The sequence below is a fragment of the Echinops telfairi genome, unplaced genomic scaffold (genome assembly GCF_000313985.2).
Source record: "Echinops telfairi isolate 266 unplaced genomic scaffold, ASM31398v2 ScPeMD7_70;HRSCAF=299, whole genome shotgun sequence".
NCBI classification, from domain to species: Eukaryota; Metazoa; Chordata; class Mammalia; order Afrosoricida; family Tenrecidae; genus Echinops; species Echinops telfairi.
In genome coordinates, this window is record NW_022103968.1 from 6,281,202 (window position 1) to 6,298,630 (window position 17,429).

Consider the following 17,429-nt stretch of genomic DNA (forward strand, 5'->3'; position numbering starts at 1 on the left):
GTGTGTGTGTGTGTGTGTGTGTGTGTGTGTGTGTTGGAGGCAGGGCTGTCCTGAAGCTAGTCCTCCCTCCTCATCCATTTCTGGAGGCAGAGAGGGAGGGAGTCAGCGGGCTCCTGACAGCCTTTGGGGGCAGCTGGCTGCGCCCACGTGGCCAAAGTCCAAGGTTAGGGAATGTTCTGGGCAAGCAGCCAGCCCAAGGCAGGGTGGCCAGACCCAGTCTCTGCTGCCACCATGGTCCGGTGCCCTTTACATGGTGGCATGCTGGCTGCAGTGGCCAGAGCTGCCCAGACTTGCCTGCCTCACCCGCGCCCTGCTCCCAAACACAGGCGGAGAGGGAGGGAGGGAGGGAGGCTGGGGTTGAACTACAGAGCAGCAAGGGCTAACCACCAAACCTGCCACCTGCCACCTCCACCTGCCAGGGGTGAGTGGGGACAGACAGACTTCAGGACTGGGCCAGAAGACCCCAAAGCCAGTCCCTGCTCAGACCACATCGCAGCCCCCCAATCCCCTACAGGCCACCCCTCCTGGTCAAGAGCAGACCTGTTCCTGGAGTCCCTCCCACATCAGGAGCACTGCAGTCCAGCGTCCCCTCCCGCGCCGGGCCTGACAGCAGCCACCTGGCGGCCCCGTGATGTGTCTGTGACCCAGCCCTCCTGCAGCAGCTGGGGCTGTTGGGGGCTCAGGATGCCTCCCCGGGAGGAGCTGGAGTCCTGCTCGGGCCACATGGCAGTGACTCAGGACTCAGGACACTGCCCATCCCCCTCCCCTCCAGCGGCTCCCAGTGACCTGTGAGACCAGTGCAATGGGGGGAGGGGTGTCCACCGGTTTGGCTCACCTCCCTCCGAGGGCACCCGGCACTAGAAGAAGCCAGGGTGTCTTCAGGCCCAACCTGCAAAGCAAGGGAAACATGCCGAGGGGGACACAGCACGGAGGGGGCACTGCTCCATGGCACTGAGCTCGCCCAGGTGCCCTCTCACTCCCAGGGTCCCCTATCTGGCTGGCGGGCCACATTCAGGCCCCCGCTGAGTCCAGGCTGGAGAAGGGCCAGACAGGCCTTCGGGAACCCCCAGAGACCTTCCCTCTGTGTCCAAAGAGCAAGCTGCCCATTGGGGGCAGCCTCCCAGACAGGGGGACGGCTGGTTTACACAGCAGCGCACTACAAGGAGGGGCCGTGCGGGTAGTGGCCCCACCAGCGGGGCTGAGGAATGAGGGTGCCATGTGCAGGGCTAAAGGGCCAGGTTTCTCAGTGCCCATCGCACCCTTGGAAGGGGAGGGTCTAGGCTGGCGTGACAGTGCTGCTGGGGAGAGTAGGGGCCTTTCACGGGGAAGAAAGACTTTTCTGGACATTGGCCAAAATGTAGGGCACCAGGTCCCCTGAGGAGAGGGGCTGCTGAGCGGTCGGGGCTGAGAAGGGCTCCGTCCTTCTAGCCCACCCTGCCACCCACACAGCTTGGCGCTCTGGGTGTCCTCAGCAGGAGACACATGGCAGCTGCCAGGGCTGAGCCCAGCCTTGGGGACACCTTGCTTAACCTTCAGAAAGGCCCCACCCACAAGGAGCACAGGACTCCTGCCCGGCCAGCGTGGGCTGGGAGCTCTGGAATGGGGCAGGTGGTCCCGGAGGCCACGCCTGGCCGTGTGGGGCTCCAGCTACAGGCGTGACAAGGAGGGTTTGTGCTGGCCCGAAGCTCGCAGGGGTGCGGCTGCCACCCGGAGGTGGCAAAGTTCAGGGATTTCCTGCTGGGGTTACCAGGGAGACCTTTCCAGCTCAGACCCCCATGTGCCACCTCCCCACAGGCTTGGAGTCCTCTGCGCCAGACCATCTGCAGGGAGGCAGGAAGAAGGCAGTGTGGAGCCAGGAGCTCGCAGAGCCCAGAGCACGGCGGAGCCCACACTCCCCAGCAGGGCCTCGGAGGGCCAGGAGGCTGTGGAGACACCAGGGTGACGGTCCCCAAGGGTCCTGCAGCAGGGCTGAGCCCACTCCAGCCATCTTCCCTCCCTGCCTGCTGCCAGGACCACGCCCCTCACACTTCAAGACAGACCTAGGAAGCCCTCCACACCCAGCTGTCCCACCCAGGGGCTCTTGGCTCCTCCAGGCGGATGGGAGGTGAGCTTTGTGGAAAAAACACACACACACACACACACACACACACACAAACACGCAGCCATGCTGACTTCCAAACCCAATTGTCCACCTGCTCACAGAGCAGGTCAGACAGCCGGGGGACTCCGGAGGGGTCGGCCGTTCTGGGAGGGTGGAACCAGTTTCCCCAGCCAATGGTGCTGGCCCAGTCACCCACAGTGCACGCTGGCATCAGTGGCCACTGCTGGGCCCCCAGCCACACCATTTTGGGGAGCACCCAGCCAGGATGCCACAGGGGAAGTGAGAGTCCCCTGGCTGCTGATCTCTCTGCAGCCACGGCGCCCAAGAGGAGCAGTCCGATCGTGCCACCTGGAGGTGGTCACAGGAAGCGCAGGTGAGTCCGTGTTGACTCAGCGCCCCCTGTGGGTTTCCGAGACTGTGAGTGTCGACCGGAGCAGAAGGCCCGTCTAACTTATCCAAGGGTGGTTTCAAACTGCCGATTGTGCGGATCACAGCGCAACCCGTAACCACTAAGCCACCAGGGCTCCCAGTGCAGTGCAATTTAAATGGTCCCTCAGCCAGTCACATAATTCAAGACACAACCGGGGACGCCGATACTGGGATCACTTTCATTCAACGCAGCAGACCCAAATTAGCAACATTTCGACCCGCTGACAATATATGACGCCGGCCACTCTCACCTCCCGACCCTCCTGAGCGCCTGCTGTGGGCCAGGGGCCCTGTGACCCCAGGGACTCACTGGGTTACAGGGACGCCAAGGACGGAGCCAGGTCAGTCAAGGGAGCAGGCAAGTCATAAAGCAATGCCATCCCGTCTTTGTCAAGAGAAAACCAGCCCTCTGTCTCACGTTTGTCCAGAGATGACCTGCCGACGGGGTCCCTGCCGACAGGGTGTGTAGGTGTGTGTGTGTTTGGGGGTGGGGGAGTCCTGGCAAATGCCCACTTGGTGATTGCGCTGAAAGGACCCAGGTGTCTGGGCTCTGAAGGGACCGGTCTGGCAGCACAGGGTGGGCTGCAGCCTCCCATGCACCCACCTGGCCCCTGGGGTCCTGCTGGTTGTGTGGGTACCTTCCTCAGAGACCCTGCTTGGGGCCTGAGCGGGCGCAGTGCATTCTCAGGCTCCGGGGGTGCCTGCTGAGGCTGCGAGCCCCAGGAAGGCCAAATGGAACAAGATAGTCAGCATGCTTCCCCAGCCAGAAGCCAAAAGATAGCCTGGGACAACGGACGCTGGTCTGCAGTCCTGTCCTGGGTTCAAGCCGGTACCAGACTTGCCTGGTGGGGGGCAATCCGGGGTGCCATGTCCTGAGGCTCTGGGGGAGGCATTGAGGCTGTGGCAGGGAAGTGGGATCAGGGACAGGGAGGGCCCCATGGTGGGCAGCAAGCTCTGAGGCCTGTGCCTGGGGCCTCCCTCTCAGGGGGGTCAGGAAGCCCCCCTGTAAGTCCTGGAGAGGAGGGTTGGGTGTGCCCGGGAGCTGCACAGGGGTCTCTGCTCTCTAGGGCCCATGAGGGGGCTGGCAGACCCCCACTGGACTGTGTCCCCCTTCAGTCAGAGAGATACAGGTTCCCTGGGTTCCTGACACGGTACAGGTTCTCAAAAAAGGGTCAGGCCCCTCCTCAGTCTCCTCAACTTACCCAGTAAGATGTAAAAGACCCCCTCCCACCACAGGTACCCACATCATCTAATAAGTCCCCCAAATCCACATGAGAACCCATATCTAACAAGCCCCCCACATCCACAAAAGCACATGGTCCCTGAAGGTCATGGCTGAAGTTACCTCCTTAAGGCCAGACCACTGGACAGGAGGGACCTGCTCCCAAGAGCTAGCTGAAGCCACTCCTTGCAGGCCGCTATGCTGGCCACCAGAGTGGCTGACACCACAGGGCCCACCCACAACCTCCTGGTGCCTGGCAAATAAAGCACAGCCAAGGTTTGGATCGACCAACCAACCAAGCACCCCTTACCAAGGACCATCTGGGGCCTGGGATGGAGCTGGCCGAGCAAGGGGATGGGTGAACAGAGGGCTGAGCACTCATGCCGTGAGCCCCATGGTGGGCCCTCTGCCTCTCTACCCCGGGATACCCACTGCCAGGGCCCCCACGAACTCACGCACCCCCATGCAGCTCAGAGGGTCTTCTTGGCTGATCCTTCTGGGAGGGGATCACCAGGCCTTTCTTCCCACACCCCTCCTACCTCCCAGTGAGCTGCCGAGCACGGGGACCACTTGCACCACCTCGGCCTCCCGCCTGCCATGCACACACATTCCGAGGCTGGCTGTGACACTGGCGGAGCCTGTGGAGCTGGGACGCCGTGGGGTGGCCTCACCTCGTGGGGGCTCCCGCCCCACTGTGACTCTACTGGGGGAAGGTGCTTGCCTTCAGCTTTCACAGGCCTTCCTGCCCAGGAGCCCACACTCAGCAGTTCTTGGGCGAAACCAGGAGTTTGGCCTTGGCAGTATTTTCTGAGACACCTGAAGTACAAGACAACCCCAACAGGTGTGGCCTTCATAGTATTCACACCTTTCGTGGCCCAAAGGGCTTTTACCAAGGAAACGAAAAGACCTCTGGAGCGGGAGGTTATATCTGCAGATCATATATTGGCTGTTGTTGCTATCGTTAGTTCCCAGCAAGTCGGTTCCGACCCGCAGCGATCCCCTGCACTGCAGAACAAAACACGCCCGGTCCTGTGCCACACCAGCAAGTGGCCTAGAATGTATACAATTCTCAACAAGAGACAAGCAGCCCGGTTAAAATATGGCTGGAGGACGTGGACAGGCACTTCTTGGAGATATATAAATAAACAAGAGTACCTGAAACATGCTAAAAAAGAAAACGAGAGGTCTTTTTAAAGCCACTTTTCTGCCCCTTCTACACATGACCGCCAGACCGAGAGCTTTAGAAGGCAGTTTCCTCAAGGGCAGTGAACGCTGGCAGGTGGCGCTGAGGCCTGAGAAAACAACCACTTGATTTTGGAAAGACCAGCACAAGTCCTGTGACCCCCAGGGCTGTGGGTGGGGGCGGCGACAGTCATGAGACCCGGGTACTGACCTAAACTTCCCGGTCCGAACCTGCAGTGCCCGCATCCCGCAGCGCTGGGCCCCGCCCACGTCGCCCACGATGTCGTCTCCGATCATGACGGCCTGTCGGGACAGTGGACACGCTCAGAAGGGGTGACCGCAGAGTCTCATTCCTGCGCGCACCTTCAGTTTTTACATAATAAACATCCCGGTTTGATGTCTGAAACCGCCATCATACAAATTAAACAAGATAACACTGGCATCATATTGATTATAAGTCAGCCCACCTGGAATTATTTCCCTTGGCACTCCCCCCTCATGCTACCCCTCCCCAGCCCCAGAGCAAGCCTCTGAATGGTAACATATGTACATAATTTGAAGTCCACCAGCAGCCGGCAGAGTGACTCGCTGCCAGGAGGATGTGGACGTGCTGTGTGGTCCAGTGTCCCCCTGAGCCTGGCAGGTCGCAGGACTCACTAGGATGCAAAACGACAAGCTAGTCTCGCAGCCCGGGTGCCTGGACACGCAGGCAGGGAACAGCTGTGTGTCGGATCTGGCCTTCCACTGCGCAGGCACAAACCAGACTCAAAGGCTGCCTGTCTTCAGCAGAGAGTCCATCTCCTCTCCTCTTCCCGCCACCGAACCCCAGGACTTCCGCACAACCAACAATGTTTGGGGCAGAACCAAACAGAAAAGACATCCAGCCAGGGGTCCATGCCGACTCATAGTGACCCCGTAGAACACTGTAGAACTGCCCCTGTGATAGGTAGGTTTGTTGTGCCAACACGGCCAATGAACACGTGAGACTGGTTGAAGGCGGAGAGAGAAATGGCTCGGCGAGCCTCGCCTCTCTGTTGCTCTTTGATCATCAGACCCGTGGGCAGCTGCCTTGCTTGTTCTGTGCCTCCATTTGCAAGCTACACTACCTGTGGGACCCCTACCCCGTGGACTGTGTCGCTGTCACTTCGGGTTCCTTCAAGACCTACTCGCCACGCTACTGGAAGGTCTATCTCTTGAGCTGGGGACCGTCGAACCCTGTCATCTGGTCAACTGTTGGTGACCTGCTTGCTGTTTGCTGCCTGTGGCCGGACAGCCTGAATTGCTCCACGGAGGAGTACCCTGCGGCCCTCCATACGTGAAGGACTGCCGGTGTACTAGCTGTCTCACAGGAGTGAGTTGCGCTGAGCCATTCATACTGCTTTATAGACTAATTAACTGTTTATTTCTTACGTTATCTATCTATATAAATATACATAAAATTATTAGTGTCCTGGTTTTGTTTCTCTAGAGAACCCTGTCTAACACAGCCCCTATGGATTTCCAAGACTGTAACTCATAACAGGAACAGACAGCCTCGTCTTTCTCCTGAGGGGCGGCTGGAGGTTTTGAACTGCTGACATTAAGGCCAGCAAGCCCAACGCGTTCCCACTACATAGACTTTGAAGTCGAATAAATGTTGGGCCTGTGTTTCTTTGAGTCATCTTTTAAGCTAACGGGGTGATGCTGGCCTTCCCTTTATAATCGAGATTAAGAGCGTCTTCTTAATGCACTTAGGAGTGGCATTTTAAAAACAAGACATCCAGTAACTAACAGTGCCAGTGGCACAAACAGACAGGGCAACATATTAAAAAATGCATTTTTTTTTCTCTCCAAAATGACTAATGTCCAGGGAACTGCCAGATCTAAATGGAATCAGGCGTTTGCGTCTCTGAAACTGGAAATAGCTACATCACCAAGGAAAGGGGCCGTGGCAATGTTCTCCTGGGATGATAACTGCGCCAGCCTCGGCGGCACACGGGACCTGCAGGGCCGTGCCCAACCATGGCTGCCTGGGCCCCTCCAGACTCACCGGACCTGGGGGCCGAGGGCTGGCCCCAGGCAGCCATGGCGGCCACTAGCCCAGTCTCACTGCGTTTTGTCCTAACAGCACTGGGCCCCTCTGAGCAGCACAGCAGTCCCAACCTAGGGCCCCTGTAGCTTAAGCTCAACGGCTATCCTACAAGCTGGCGCTTCAAGCGCATCACTGGGACCTCGGAGGAAAAGTCCAGCAACCTGCTTCCGTAAAGATGAAGGTCAACAAGCCACAGAGCTGTCCGCGCTGTGGCGCATGCGCGCATGCACGGGGGCACCATGAATGGGAGTGGACTCGATGGTCCTGGTTGGGGTGGTTTCCAGCGGCTGCAGTGACCAGCTGGTGCTACAAAGAGGCCTGGGGGTGCAGCGGGCTATGTGCTCAGCTGCTAAATGAAAGGCGGCAGTTTCAAGCCCACCCGCCGCACGGAGTGGGAAAGGCCCGGCACTCTGCTCTGGGGTGTGTTCCAACCTCGGAGCCCCGACGTGGTGTCCCGCCGTCTCACGGGTCACTATGAGTCCGAGATGACGGCACACAACCACCTCCAGTTATTTCACGCCAGGCTTGGGGTCTCTGTGTTTCTAGAAGCAGACTCCCGCAACCACACTCTTCCCCCCTGGACCCCCTCCACCTGCCAGGGCATCCTTCCTGGGCGTGGACGTCTGCTGACAAACCAACAAACCAGCGTCCTGACTCCGACAGGGTGCCAGGAAGCTGCACCAGTGGTGGACGCCCAAGGGACGGGACACTCCAAGCAGCGGGGGGGCGGGGGGGGGGGGTGGGGTTGCGCAGCTGTACGGGCAGTGAGGCCTGTCTGGGCCAGCTTGTGGGCCCTGCATACCAAACCACGCTCTCGCTGGACCCCAGGGACTGCACAGATTTACTATCGGTGAAGGGAAATAATCACGCCAGGCGGAGCAATTATTGCCAAATCATTTAGGATTTAAAAAACCATTGGCAAGAAGATAGAGGTCAGGAGGTTGCCTGTCGGGGGAAATAAAAAACTCCACCTGTCAGCTGGGTTTCACTTCCTCCCTGACTGCAGTGGGTGTGGAGGGGGCAGGGACCCCACACTGAAGGCAGGGCCCTCAGAAAATGGGAATGGGGGGCTGTGGGGAGGCATCCAAATCACTGATGCAGGTTTCCCGGTTTGAGTGCAAACGCCAGGCACACCCACCCTTCTAGAAGGGGTGCCTGCCTCTGGAGACATTTTTAATGGTCTGGGGGAGGGGCTCCTGGCTAAAGAGGCAGGTAAGCACCCACAGTGCACAGCCCCACATGTCCACGGTGCCGAGGTGCAGGGCCCCGGCTTTCAACCTTAGACCAGGGACAGGGACAAGGACTTCATGAGATAACACACATGAAGGTGCCCAGGTATGCCTGGCACATGTGTGCCCAGAGGAGGTGGGGGTCCTCCCACTCAAGCCTCAGGCTCCTCTCCTGTGAAAGGGGCCCCTGACAGCCAGACATCTCTATTCTACCAACCCGGACAACCCTGCCATCTGCATAATTGGTACCAAGGAACTTCTGGACAGCCCCCACACCCACCCCCGCTGCCCACATTGGCCCGTCCCTGGGCTGGGGCCGGGGCCTCAGCAATCATCTTGCCCACGGGTTCAGAAGCCTCAGGCCCTGAGAATGAGGTGTTTCTAGAGCCCATCAGAAATGTCTACACATCCTGGGGCTCACATGGCATGAAGGAGCACCTCAGAAAAATGGTGGTGGTGGGTGCGGGGTGGTGAGGGTTAAAAATCGGCAGTTGCAAAGACAAAGCGGGTGCATAAGCAAATGTGGTGAAGAAAGCTGATGGTGCCCAGCTATCAAAAGATATAGAGTCTGGGGTCTTAAAGACTTGAAGGTAAACAAGCGGCCATTTGGCTCAGAAGCAACAAAGCCCACATGGAAGAAGCACACCAGGCTGTGTGATCACAAGGTGTTGAAGGAATCAGGTATCAGCCACCCAAGAAAAAAAATCCTATCATTGTGAATGAGGGGGAGTGTGGAGTAGAGAACCAGGGTTGCGGAGAGCAGATGAGCCAGTCAGGGTGCAGTGTAGCAACAATGAAACATACAACTTTCCTCTACCTCCTAAATGCTTCCTCCCCCCACTATCATGATCCCAATTCTACCTAGACCAGAGGATGTACACTGGCACAGATAGGAACTGGAAACACAGGGAATCCAGGACCAGTGGTGAGAGGCAATACCGGGAGGGTGGAGGGAGGGTGGGGTAGAGAGGGGGAACTGATTACAAGGATCTACATATAAACTCCTCCCTAGGGGATGGACAACAGAAATGTGGGTGAAGGGAGACACCGGACAGTTTAAGATATGACTAAATAATTTATAAATTATTAAGGGTTTATGAGGAAGGGAGGGAGGGAGGAGCAGAGGGTGGGGTGTGGAATGAGAAGCTGATGCCAGGGGCTTAAGTGGAGAGCAGATGTTTTGAGAATGATGAGAACAATGAATGTACAAATGTGCTTTACGCAATTGATGTATGTATGGATTGTGATAAGAGCTATGTGCCCCTAATAAAACAATTAAAAACAAAAACAAAGCTCTTCCCCAGCCCCATCATTCAAATGCATAGACTTGCACACAGTTGCTTATGGTTTTAAAAATGGAGCCGTAGAGGTGGAGGCAGGCAGAAGCTGGAGGGATCCTGTCTCGTGGATTGGATTCTGGAGCTGCGAGACGCTGAGACAAAGGTCAGTGCTGGGAAGGGACATCCCTAATAGCGCACAGGACAACTCACCCACAGTTAATGGAGCTGGCGGCACATTTACCAGGGGAGAACTCCTTCCAGCTTGTAAGACGTAGTGATTTGATGGTGACTATGCTCTAAGGATAAAAAGGTGCCCTGACGGTGTAATGGGCTCAGCAGTGGACCGCCGAGAAGGTCGGTGGTTCCAACCCAGCAGCCGCTCTGCAGGAGACAGATGAGACTGTCTGCTCCTGTGAAGTTAGTCTTGGAAACCCTAAGGGGCAATTCTACTCTGTCCTACGGGTAGAAGAAAATCAAACAAACAAAACCCAGTTTTAAACCACGAGTCCCTTCAAGCGGCCGCCGTCAGCACTCGATCCTGGTGGCGGTCCTGGCGTAATGGAAACGGCTGGTGCCGCACCAGCTTTGTCTCCGGCTGCTTTCACAGCGCGCTCTCTGCGACGTGAGATGCTTGCATATGTGATGAGCTAAAGGCAAATGAGCCCTTATGTTGGTATTCTTCAAACTCGGGGTCTTTGCCGTGGGGCCAGGAAAGACAGCTCTAAGACTGACGAGATTAAGTGAAAACACACGGGTCAGGATCTCAATTGGAAGATTCAGTGTCAACCTTGGGTGCCTTTTATGTCTCCAATCGCAGAGATTCCCCAACTCCGCCCAGTGCAAAGGCTCCACGGTGGCCAGCGCAGTGCAGTGCAGTGAGCATCAGCGAGGCCCCGGCCCCGGCTTCTAAGCACGGCTTCCACCAAGGGAGGCAGGGCTCCTTGATTCCAGGCCTAAGTCAGGAAATATACAAGACACATCAGGAAGATCTGGTTATGCCAGAGAGTGGAGTCACCCTCAAAGGCTACCAGGGTCACGGCAAAGGACCCTGTCCCACCTAAGGGACTCAGATGCCAACTTGAGAGACGGCTGCTGGTCAGAGAGGACATAACTCAGGACCTGGAACATAAGAGCTGCAGAGGCTTGAAGCACACCCCGTCTCCGATACGGACCAATGGGTTTTAGATCTCATCCATCACCCCGGGATGATGGCAGAAGAGTCGGCTCATTATCCTGGAAGCTAATGAAGCCAGTGCAGGGAAACAACAGACAGAGGCAAGTCAAGCACCTTGGTACTCAGTGCGAAGCCCGGGCTCAGAAAGACGAAAGGGAAGAAGACGCCCTCCGCAGAGAAAAGGGAAGAAGACCGAGCTGAGGTGTTGAAGGCTGGGAGTAAAATACCAAAGGACACAGGAAGCATCCGAGGAGATGAAAGGAATGCCCGCGGTCACTGTGCCAAACGGGAGTGGGAGGCGTCTCAACCACGCCAGCAGGCAGCATGTGATGAAAACAGCCTGGGGTGTGGAAGGGAGACGGCTCTAAGAATCGACAGAAAGCCCGCTGAGATGCTTCAGCACACCGGTGCCATGCTGGAGCGCTCACCTATCCTGGCTAAGACACCCGCCGGCTGACTGGAAGACAGCGCTGTCTATGCCCACTCCTAAAACAGTGATCCGACAGAATGTGGAAATGACTGACACGGCCAGTGTGCCAGTTACATGATCTGGTGTCCGCTTGTGGAGGGGTGGAGTCTAGCCTGTCAATCAAGTCGCAATTTGATGACCTCTTTTAATTAGAGGCATCCAGGAGATAAACAGCTCACTGGAGGCCAGATACATAGACTCTCTGCTTCGTCTTCTTGCTGACAAACCAGATGTGCTACACTGATGAAGCCAGAGCCCTGGGGCTGGAGGAGCCACATGGAGACCCACGCCAGTGCTTAGAGGCTTCACCATCACGGGATCCATGAGACTTTCCATCCACTGGCCTGCGATCTTTCTTCCTGCATTCAGGTCATTGCATGTGCTGCGTGAGATTTTGTAGACTGGTAAGGGACACATGGGCTAATATCGGATTCACTTCTCTAGTCATCCCAGATGAACACAATCAGTTATAGCACCAGGAAGTGGACATGTGTTGAAGATCATTTGAAGACAGTTGCAACCATACTTTGACAAGGAACTGCTGGGAATTCCAGCTGGATGCAGAAGGGGACGTGAACCCAGGGAATCACTGCCGACGTCAGATGGATTTGGAGCAAAGCAAGAGAACACCAGAGGCGTACTGGTCTGTGTTACTGACGGGGCAGACGCATGTGGCTGGATCGACCACAGCAGACGTTGGGTGACCTTGCAAAGAATGGGAATCCTCGGTGACTTCGTGTGCTCATGCTGACCCTGTACACAGACCAACAGGCAGCTGTCCAGAGCAAGGGATCCTGCCTGGCTGAGAGTGACAAATGCTCTGTGTCGGGGATGTATTCTTTGACCCTATTTACATATGCCTCAAACCATCCAAGAAGCGGGACTGTAGGAACTGGCATCGGGATTGGAGGGAGACGCCAACAACCTGCCGTGTAGAGATGCCACGTAACCTTGCTTGCTGAACGTGAGGGGACTTGGTGCAAATCAAAGACGACAGTCTTCAGTATGGATCACACCTCAATATAAGGAAAACAAAACCCTCACAACATCCTGATCAACGCAAAGCCACCAAGGTTGCCGCGGGTTTCCTTTAAGGGCTGTGGCACCAGGGAGGGTGAGAAGCGGCAGAGAAGAGGTGGCTTGCAGCGTGTGGATCGTGAGCCCCACAGAGAGGTAGAGAGTTGCTGTGGGAAGGGAGGCCGGTGTCAGAACTGGTAACTAGATGGGGAGGTGGAGGCATTTCTGACCGCTCAACACTCGGCCTTGGTTGGTGCTAATGTAATTCTCTCTCCCCTCGAGATGTTAGAGGAGCTCAGACGCTGCTGTCCCACGATGCCATTTTCACACCACTCTGCACCAACCTGATGTTTGCACCGGACTGTGGTCCACTCAGTACATAATAAACAATCAAACAAACGCCCTGCCATCAGTCGACCCTATAGGACAAGGTAGAACTTCCCCTGTGGGTTTAATTCTTTACGGGTGCAAGATGCTCCCATGTCTCCGGAGGAGCAGCTGGTGTTTTCAAAGTGCTGACCTTGCAGTTAGAAGCCCTGCACATAACCACTCTGCCACCAGGGCTCCTAGCATCACTGAAAAGCCTGAGATGGTATGAGAGTGACCAACAGGGAGACTTGCTGCTGGAAAAGGGGGCACGTGCAGGTGACCTTGGATTTGTGAGAAGCAAGAAATAATGAGTAACTTTCCATTTGTAAAAACAGTACAGAAAACCAACATCTGCCAGTCAGATGAACTATGCCTGTAAGAGGAATGGCGACCATAGGGCCAACCATTGGGAAGTCTGATACCAACGTCGTGGAAGGCAAACAGGGGGAGCTGATCGGCGCTGCAAACCCCCACCTAATGAAGTGTCATGAAGGGGTCGATCGTGGGGCAAACACCACTGTGTTGGGGCAAGATTATCAACGGTGGCTACAAAGTAGGAGGGGGGAAAGGATCTGTACACAGTGTGTTACTCCTCGCCCCACAAGTTACTTCATTACAAGGGACACATCGAAACACGCACATGGGGAGAAACTCGGTGACTCCAGTGTAACATCACCACATCACCTGTCCTGGAACAAATGATTACCTGCCTCTGGATAGGGTACACCCGGAGGGGGTGCCGCGTGTTGTTGTGGGATTCCAGCTCAAAAATCCATCACGAGAATGAAATTGCATGGAGACATCAGGGTGGGAACGGTGGACATGCTACAAAAATAACTTGCTGTTAACCACCAACCCCCATGGCATGGTATTAACTCTGAGTCACACGACCGGCTGTGAGTCAGCAGAGGGTCACTCCGCAGAGCCCTCCACAGACTGACTGTTCTGGAAGTAGATCACCACGTCTTTCTTCTAGATCTTTCTGGAAGCCAGCCTTTACGTTAGCATTTGAGCATGGGCTGGCACGGTTCAGAAAAGACTAAGGAGCTGTTGCGGACTGAAGGATGAGGGGACATAGCTACTGGGCGCCATGTGTGCTCCTGGGGCAGTAGTGGGGTGATGGACGGCGTTTGAAGAAGCCTCTAGACTCGTTCACATCAGTGGGACTTCACCGGTTCGGGTGTCTGGTCGGTGGCTGTGTAAGGTAACACTCACAGACGTCTGCACGTGGGAGTTCTATGGACCATTTTTGCAACTCTTTTCTACGTCTGCACTTCCATCAGGGGGGAGGTCGTGACTTTAAGGGGTGATCGGTTCCTTATGGGAGCCCAGGGAATGGAACCTGGGAACCTGAGACATGACTTGTCTCGACTTCCAAAGAATTTTTTTTTCTTTTTTAACAGTTAACATTTTATTTTCTTTGGACAAAAAATACACAAAGCCTGCTCTGGGTCTGATCCTTAGACATCCTGGTCAGTGGTCACCAGTCACGCTGTTGACCCGGCGTCAACATTCTGCTTCTTTCTGTTCTCACCCACCGCTGCCCGCTGCGTCTCCGGCTCAGGCGGTTGATTTAAGAACACCAGAGTCGGGGTGGCCACCTTGGCTCTTAGCACTCAACTACTACTTAGTTTCGAGGAAACTTCAGGGGATAGTGGCCATTCAGGATCTGAAGAGTGGCTCAGGCCAATCTCCTAGTGGTTTGACGTTTTCTTTGACAGAGCTTCAAAGGGAACTACAGAGACATGACAACCGGTTTGGACACAGGTCACAGACGGAAGGTCAGAGAACGCTCCTGAGAGCCTGGGGCCCGTGTGCGTGTGGGTGTGGGCGAGTCCAGATAACACCCCGGAGGTGCAGCATGAAAGGGAACAATCACAACAACACAACCTGAGATCGGCGAGGAAAAGCGAATGAGCGGAAAAGGGCTCTTAAGAAAGAACGGAAAGGGATGGATGAAGGCAGGGCGGTGGAATCGCGTCTGTGTGGAACCCCGGCCGTGGTGGCCTGGCTTGTGTGCAGGTGGTTTTTTAAATGAAAAAGAGCCTGTCCTATGAGCCGCCTCCCTCACTGCCATCTCTAACAGCACCTGCCCGGGTCAGCAGGCTCCCCAAACTGCACCCTGGAGAACCGCAGAGGGGTCAGGGTGCGGCAGCCCCACAGCAGACCCTCCAGAAATGCTGGCCCAGCACAGGGCAGCACCTTGGTGGGCCTGGGGCCTCGGCCTGCCCGGGGAGCCGCCATGTGGTTGATTCCCCCGGGCCCCCTGAGGAAGGGACAGCAGTGGGATGGGAGCTGGCCCAGGATGGTGTCTGCTTTTCTTCCCAGCACCCTAGAAAGCCCCCTCACTGGGACGCAGAGGGGCTGTGGGCACTAAAGTCACGTCGTGTTCACTGCCCCCTTCTCTGCTTTTGAGGCATCTGGGTGTGCCTGGGACGTCCTCTGTCCCCCCAGGCCTTGCGATTTCTTGCACATGCTTCAATCTCGCTGTTGCTCTTTCTCTCTGATGAGCTTGTTTAAACAGACGGGTCGGACCCGAGGGCAGCCAAGCAGCAGCTAGGGCCGGCCACGGGCATTTCCAGCTCTTGGCTTCACACTGAACGCGGTGGAAATAGGGGCCTTGACCTCCCTTGCTGTCGCCCCGCCCCCAGCACGTCCAGCTAAATCGGCTTCTGTACAGGGTCTGTGCGCTGAGCCCCACCCCCTTTCCAGCTCGGGCAGCCTCAGCTCCAGGGCTCCAGCGACCTGCCAGCTGCCTGCCCCCGCCCACAGCCCAGGTGCCCTCGTACCTGGTGAGCGTCCACCCCCAACTCCTGCAGGGCAGACTTGAAGAACTCGGGCGAAGGCTTCCCCACCACCTCGGCTTCGATGCCACAGGCATACTGGGGGCAGAGAAGGCAAGCCTGAGTCTGGGGCAGGAGCAGGGGCACGCCCGGCCTGCAGGGGTGGGTGGGGGGTGGGGGTCTCCCTCTTTCAGACGCTCGCTCGTCTGCTGCTGTGGCAAGCTGAGGTTCCAAATGTGCGCTCAGGGCTCAGGGACCCCAAGGTGTGTGGCCGAGTGCCTCTCACGCTGGGAAGTGCCTCTCATGGGTAAGGGCTGCCCGGCATGCTCACTGCACCCCTGCTCACGGCCCAACCACAGCTGGGGACCAAGCCATGGGCTGCCCCCCTGACCCCTGGGCTCCACCACTCACCAGCCCTCCCCGTGCCCACCGGGTGTGGGTCCAGGTAAAAGTGACAAGAGCTGCGGGGGACAGGAGCCCCACGCTGGGGTAGCAGACTGCCAGTCGGGGAAACTGGAGGCGGGGCTGGGAAGGAGGCTAGTGAGGGCCTGCCCAGTTTGAGGTGCTCTGAGGGGCAGGGGCAGGAAGGAGGTGGGGGTCAGCCAGAGTGGAGAGGACAGTGGGTGAGGGCAGACGCGGGGGTGCCAGCCTGCCATTGGGGGAGGCAGGCAGGGTGGGGCTGACATCAGCGAGAGGGAGCACCCAGCTGGGCCCCCAAGGTGGAAGTGGCCTTACGAGCGCAGGGAAGCACCCCAATGGGCACAGATGGCACTGGGGACGCCCCTGGGCAGGTACCTCAAGGGCCTTTGTGTAGGCGCCCACGTCCAGCATCAGGCCAGCCGCCTCTTTGTAGTAGCGTCTGGGAAGAGAAGGAAAGAACAGGACGTAAAATCATTAGGAAGAAAGACCAGGCCAGGCAGGGGCGGGGCGGGTACTGGCCGCTCGGACAGACCGGTGGAGTCCCCGGCCAGCGGTCCTTTGTTCACGTCCGCTCCAGCCTAGAAACGGATTCATCACCATGGCTCCGTTTGCAGCCAAACAATTCACCAACACTCAAACCCACTCCCGATGAGTGACTGTCACTGTGACGGCAGTAGAAAGCCCAGTCTTTCTCCTGCAGAGCAGCTGGTGATTTTGAACTGCTGACCATGGGGAGCGCAGCCCAGCTCAGACCCACAACACCACGAGGGCTCCAGTAGCTGAGCAACAGAGCCGTCTATACAGTAACGATGCCCCCAGGTAGGCTCACACTCCAGCTTAGACAAATGGAGCACAGGAGACCGAAAGCGCAGCATTTACTCAAAGATACCGTCCGACGGCAGGAAGGTTTGGAGGAAGAGGGACAGAAATGGGGAACACAGGGAGGGAGGGGGCCGGGTGGCATGGCATTGTAAACCCACCCAATTCACAATAAACCGAAAGACCAAATTCACTGCCATCAAGTTCACTCTGACTCGCAGCGACCGGTGGGACAGGGCAGAACGGCCCCCACGGCTTTCTGAGACTGTCACTCTGGACAGGAGCAGAAAGCCTCATCTCTCTCCTGAGGAGCGGCTGGTGGTTTTGAACTGCTGACCTTGATGTTAGCAGCCCAACCAGCAACTACTATGCCACCAAGGCTCCTAGCTCAATTCCCAATAAAATGTTAAAAATAAAGAGAGCTGGAGGACAGGGTTGGCGGTGGCCTGGGGTGTGCCAGGAGGCTCCAGGCCTGGGTGCCAGGGCTGCAGAGTCAAGATGAGGCCCAGCCCGAAGCCCTGCTGACAGTGGCCCATGGAGGTCAGTGCATTGCGCTCAGCGAGCGACGGCAGCCTGGTTAAAGGCCCGCCCGCTGCCAGGCTCACGGGGACCCCACCACAATGATTAACAGGGCCCTTTAGGACAGATGGTTCCCAGGCTGCGACAGAGAAAGACAAGCGCTCTGTGTTCGGGGAAAGCGCATCAGGACCGAGGAGCATGTGGCTAACCCCTAATTGCTAATCATTAACCCCTAATTGCTGCCTGGAGAAGAAACCCCCATTAGTTCCACAGCACCCTGCTACAAGGAGATGCCAGAGTCCTGGGCACCAGATGCTTCCCAGAAAAGGCCGCCCCTCTCCCAGG

At 56.9% G+C, this 17,429-nt stretch overlaps 1 protein-coding gene across 3 annotated transcripts in view; it reads right to left on the bottom strand.

The window, feature by feature from the left end:
- LOC101641499 (phospholysine phosphohistidine inorganic pyrophosphate phosphatase) overlaps nt 1–17,429 on the bottom strand; it is a 78,114-nt gene that overhangs the window by 37,372 nt on the left and 23,313 nt on the right. Inside the window, exons 4-6 of one of the 3 annotated variants that reach the window (XM_004701245.2) lie at nt 16,122–16,185; nt 15,333–15,425; nt 5,146–5,237 (exon numbers count right to left, since the gene is read on the bottom strand). In XM_004701245.2, the coding sequence (XP_004701302.1) occupies nt 5,146–5,237; nt 15,333–15,425; nt 16,122–16,185 (249 nt within the window). Of the gene's footprint in view, nt 1–5,145; nt 5,238–14,011; nt 14,279–15,332; nt 15,426–16,121; nt 16,186–17,429 lie in introns of those variants that run through there. The other 2 variants (XM_045291638.1, XM_045291639.1) reach the window with 2 other exon arrangements.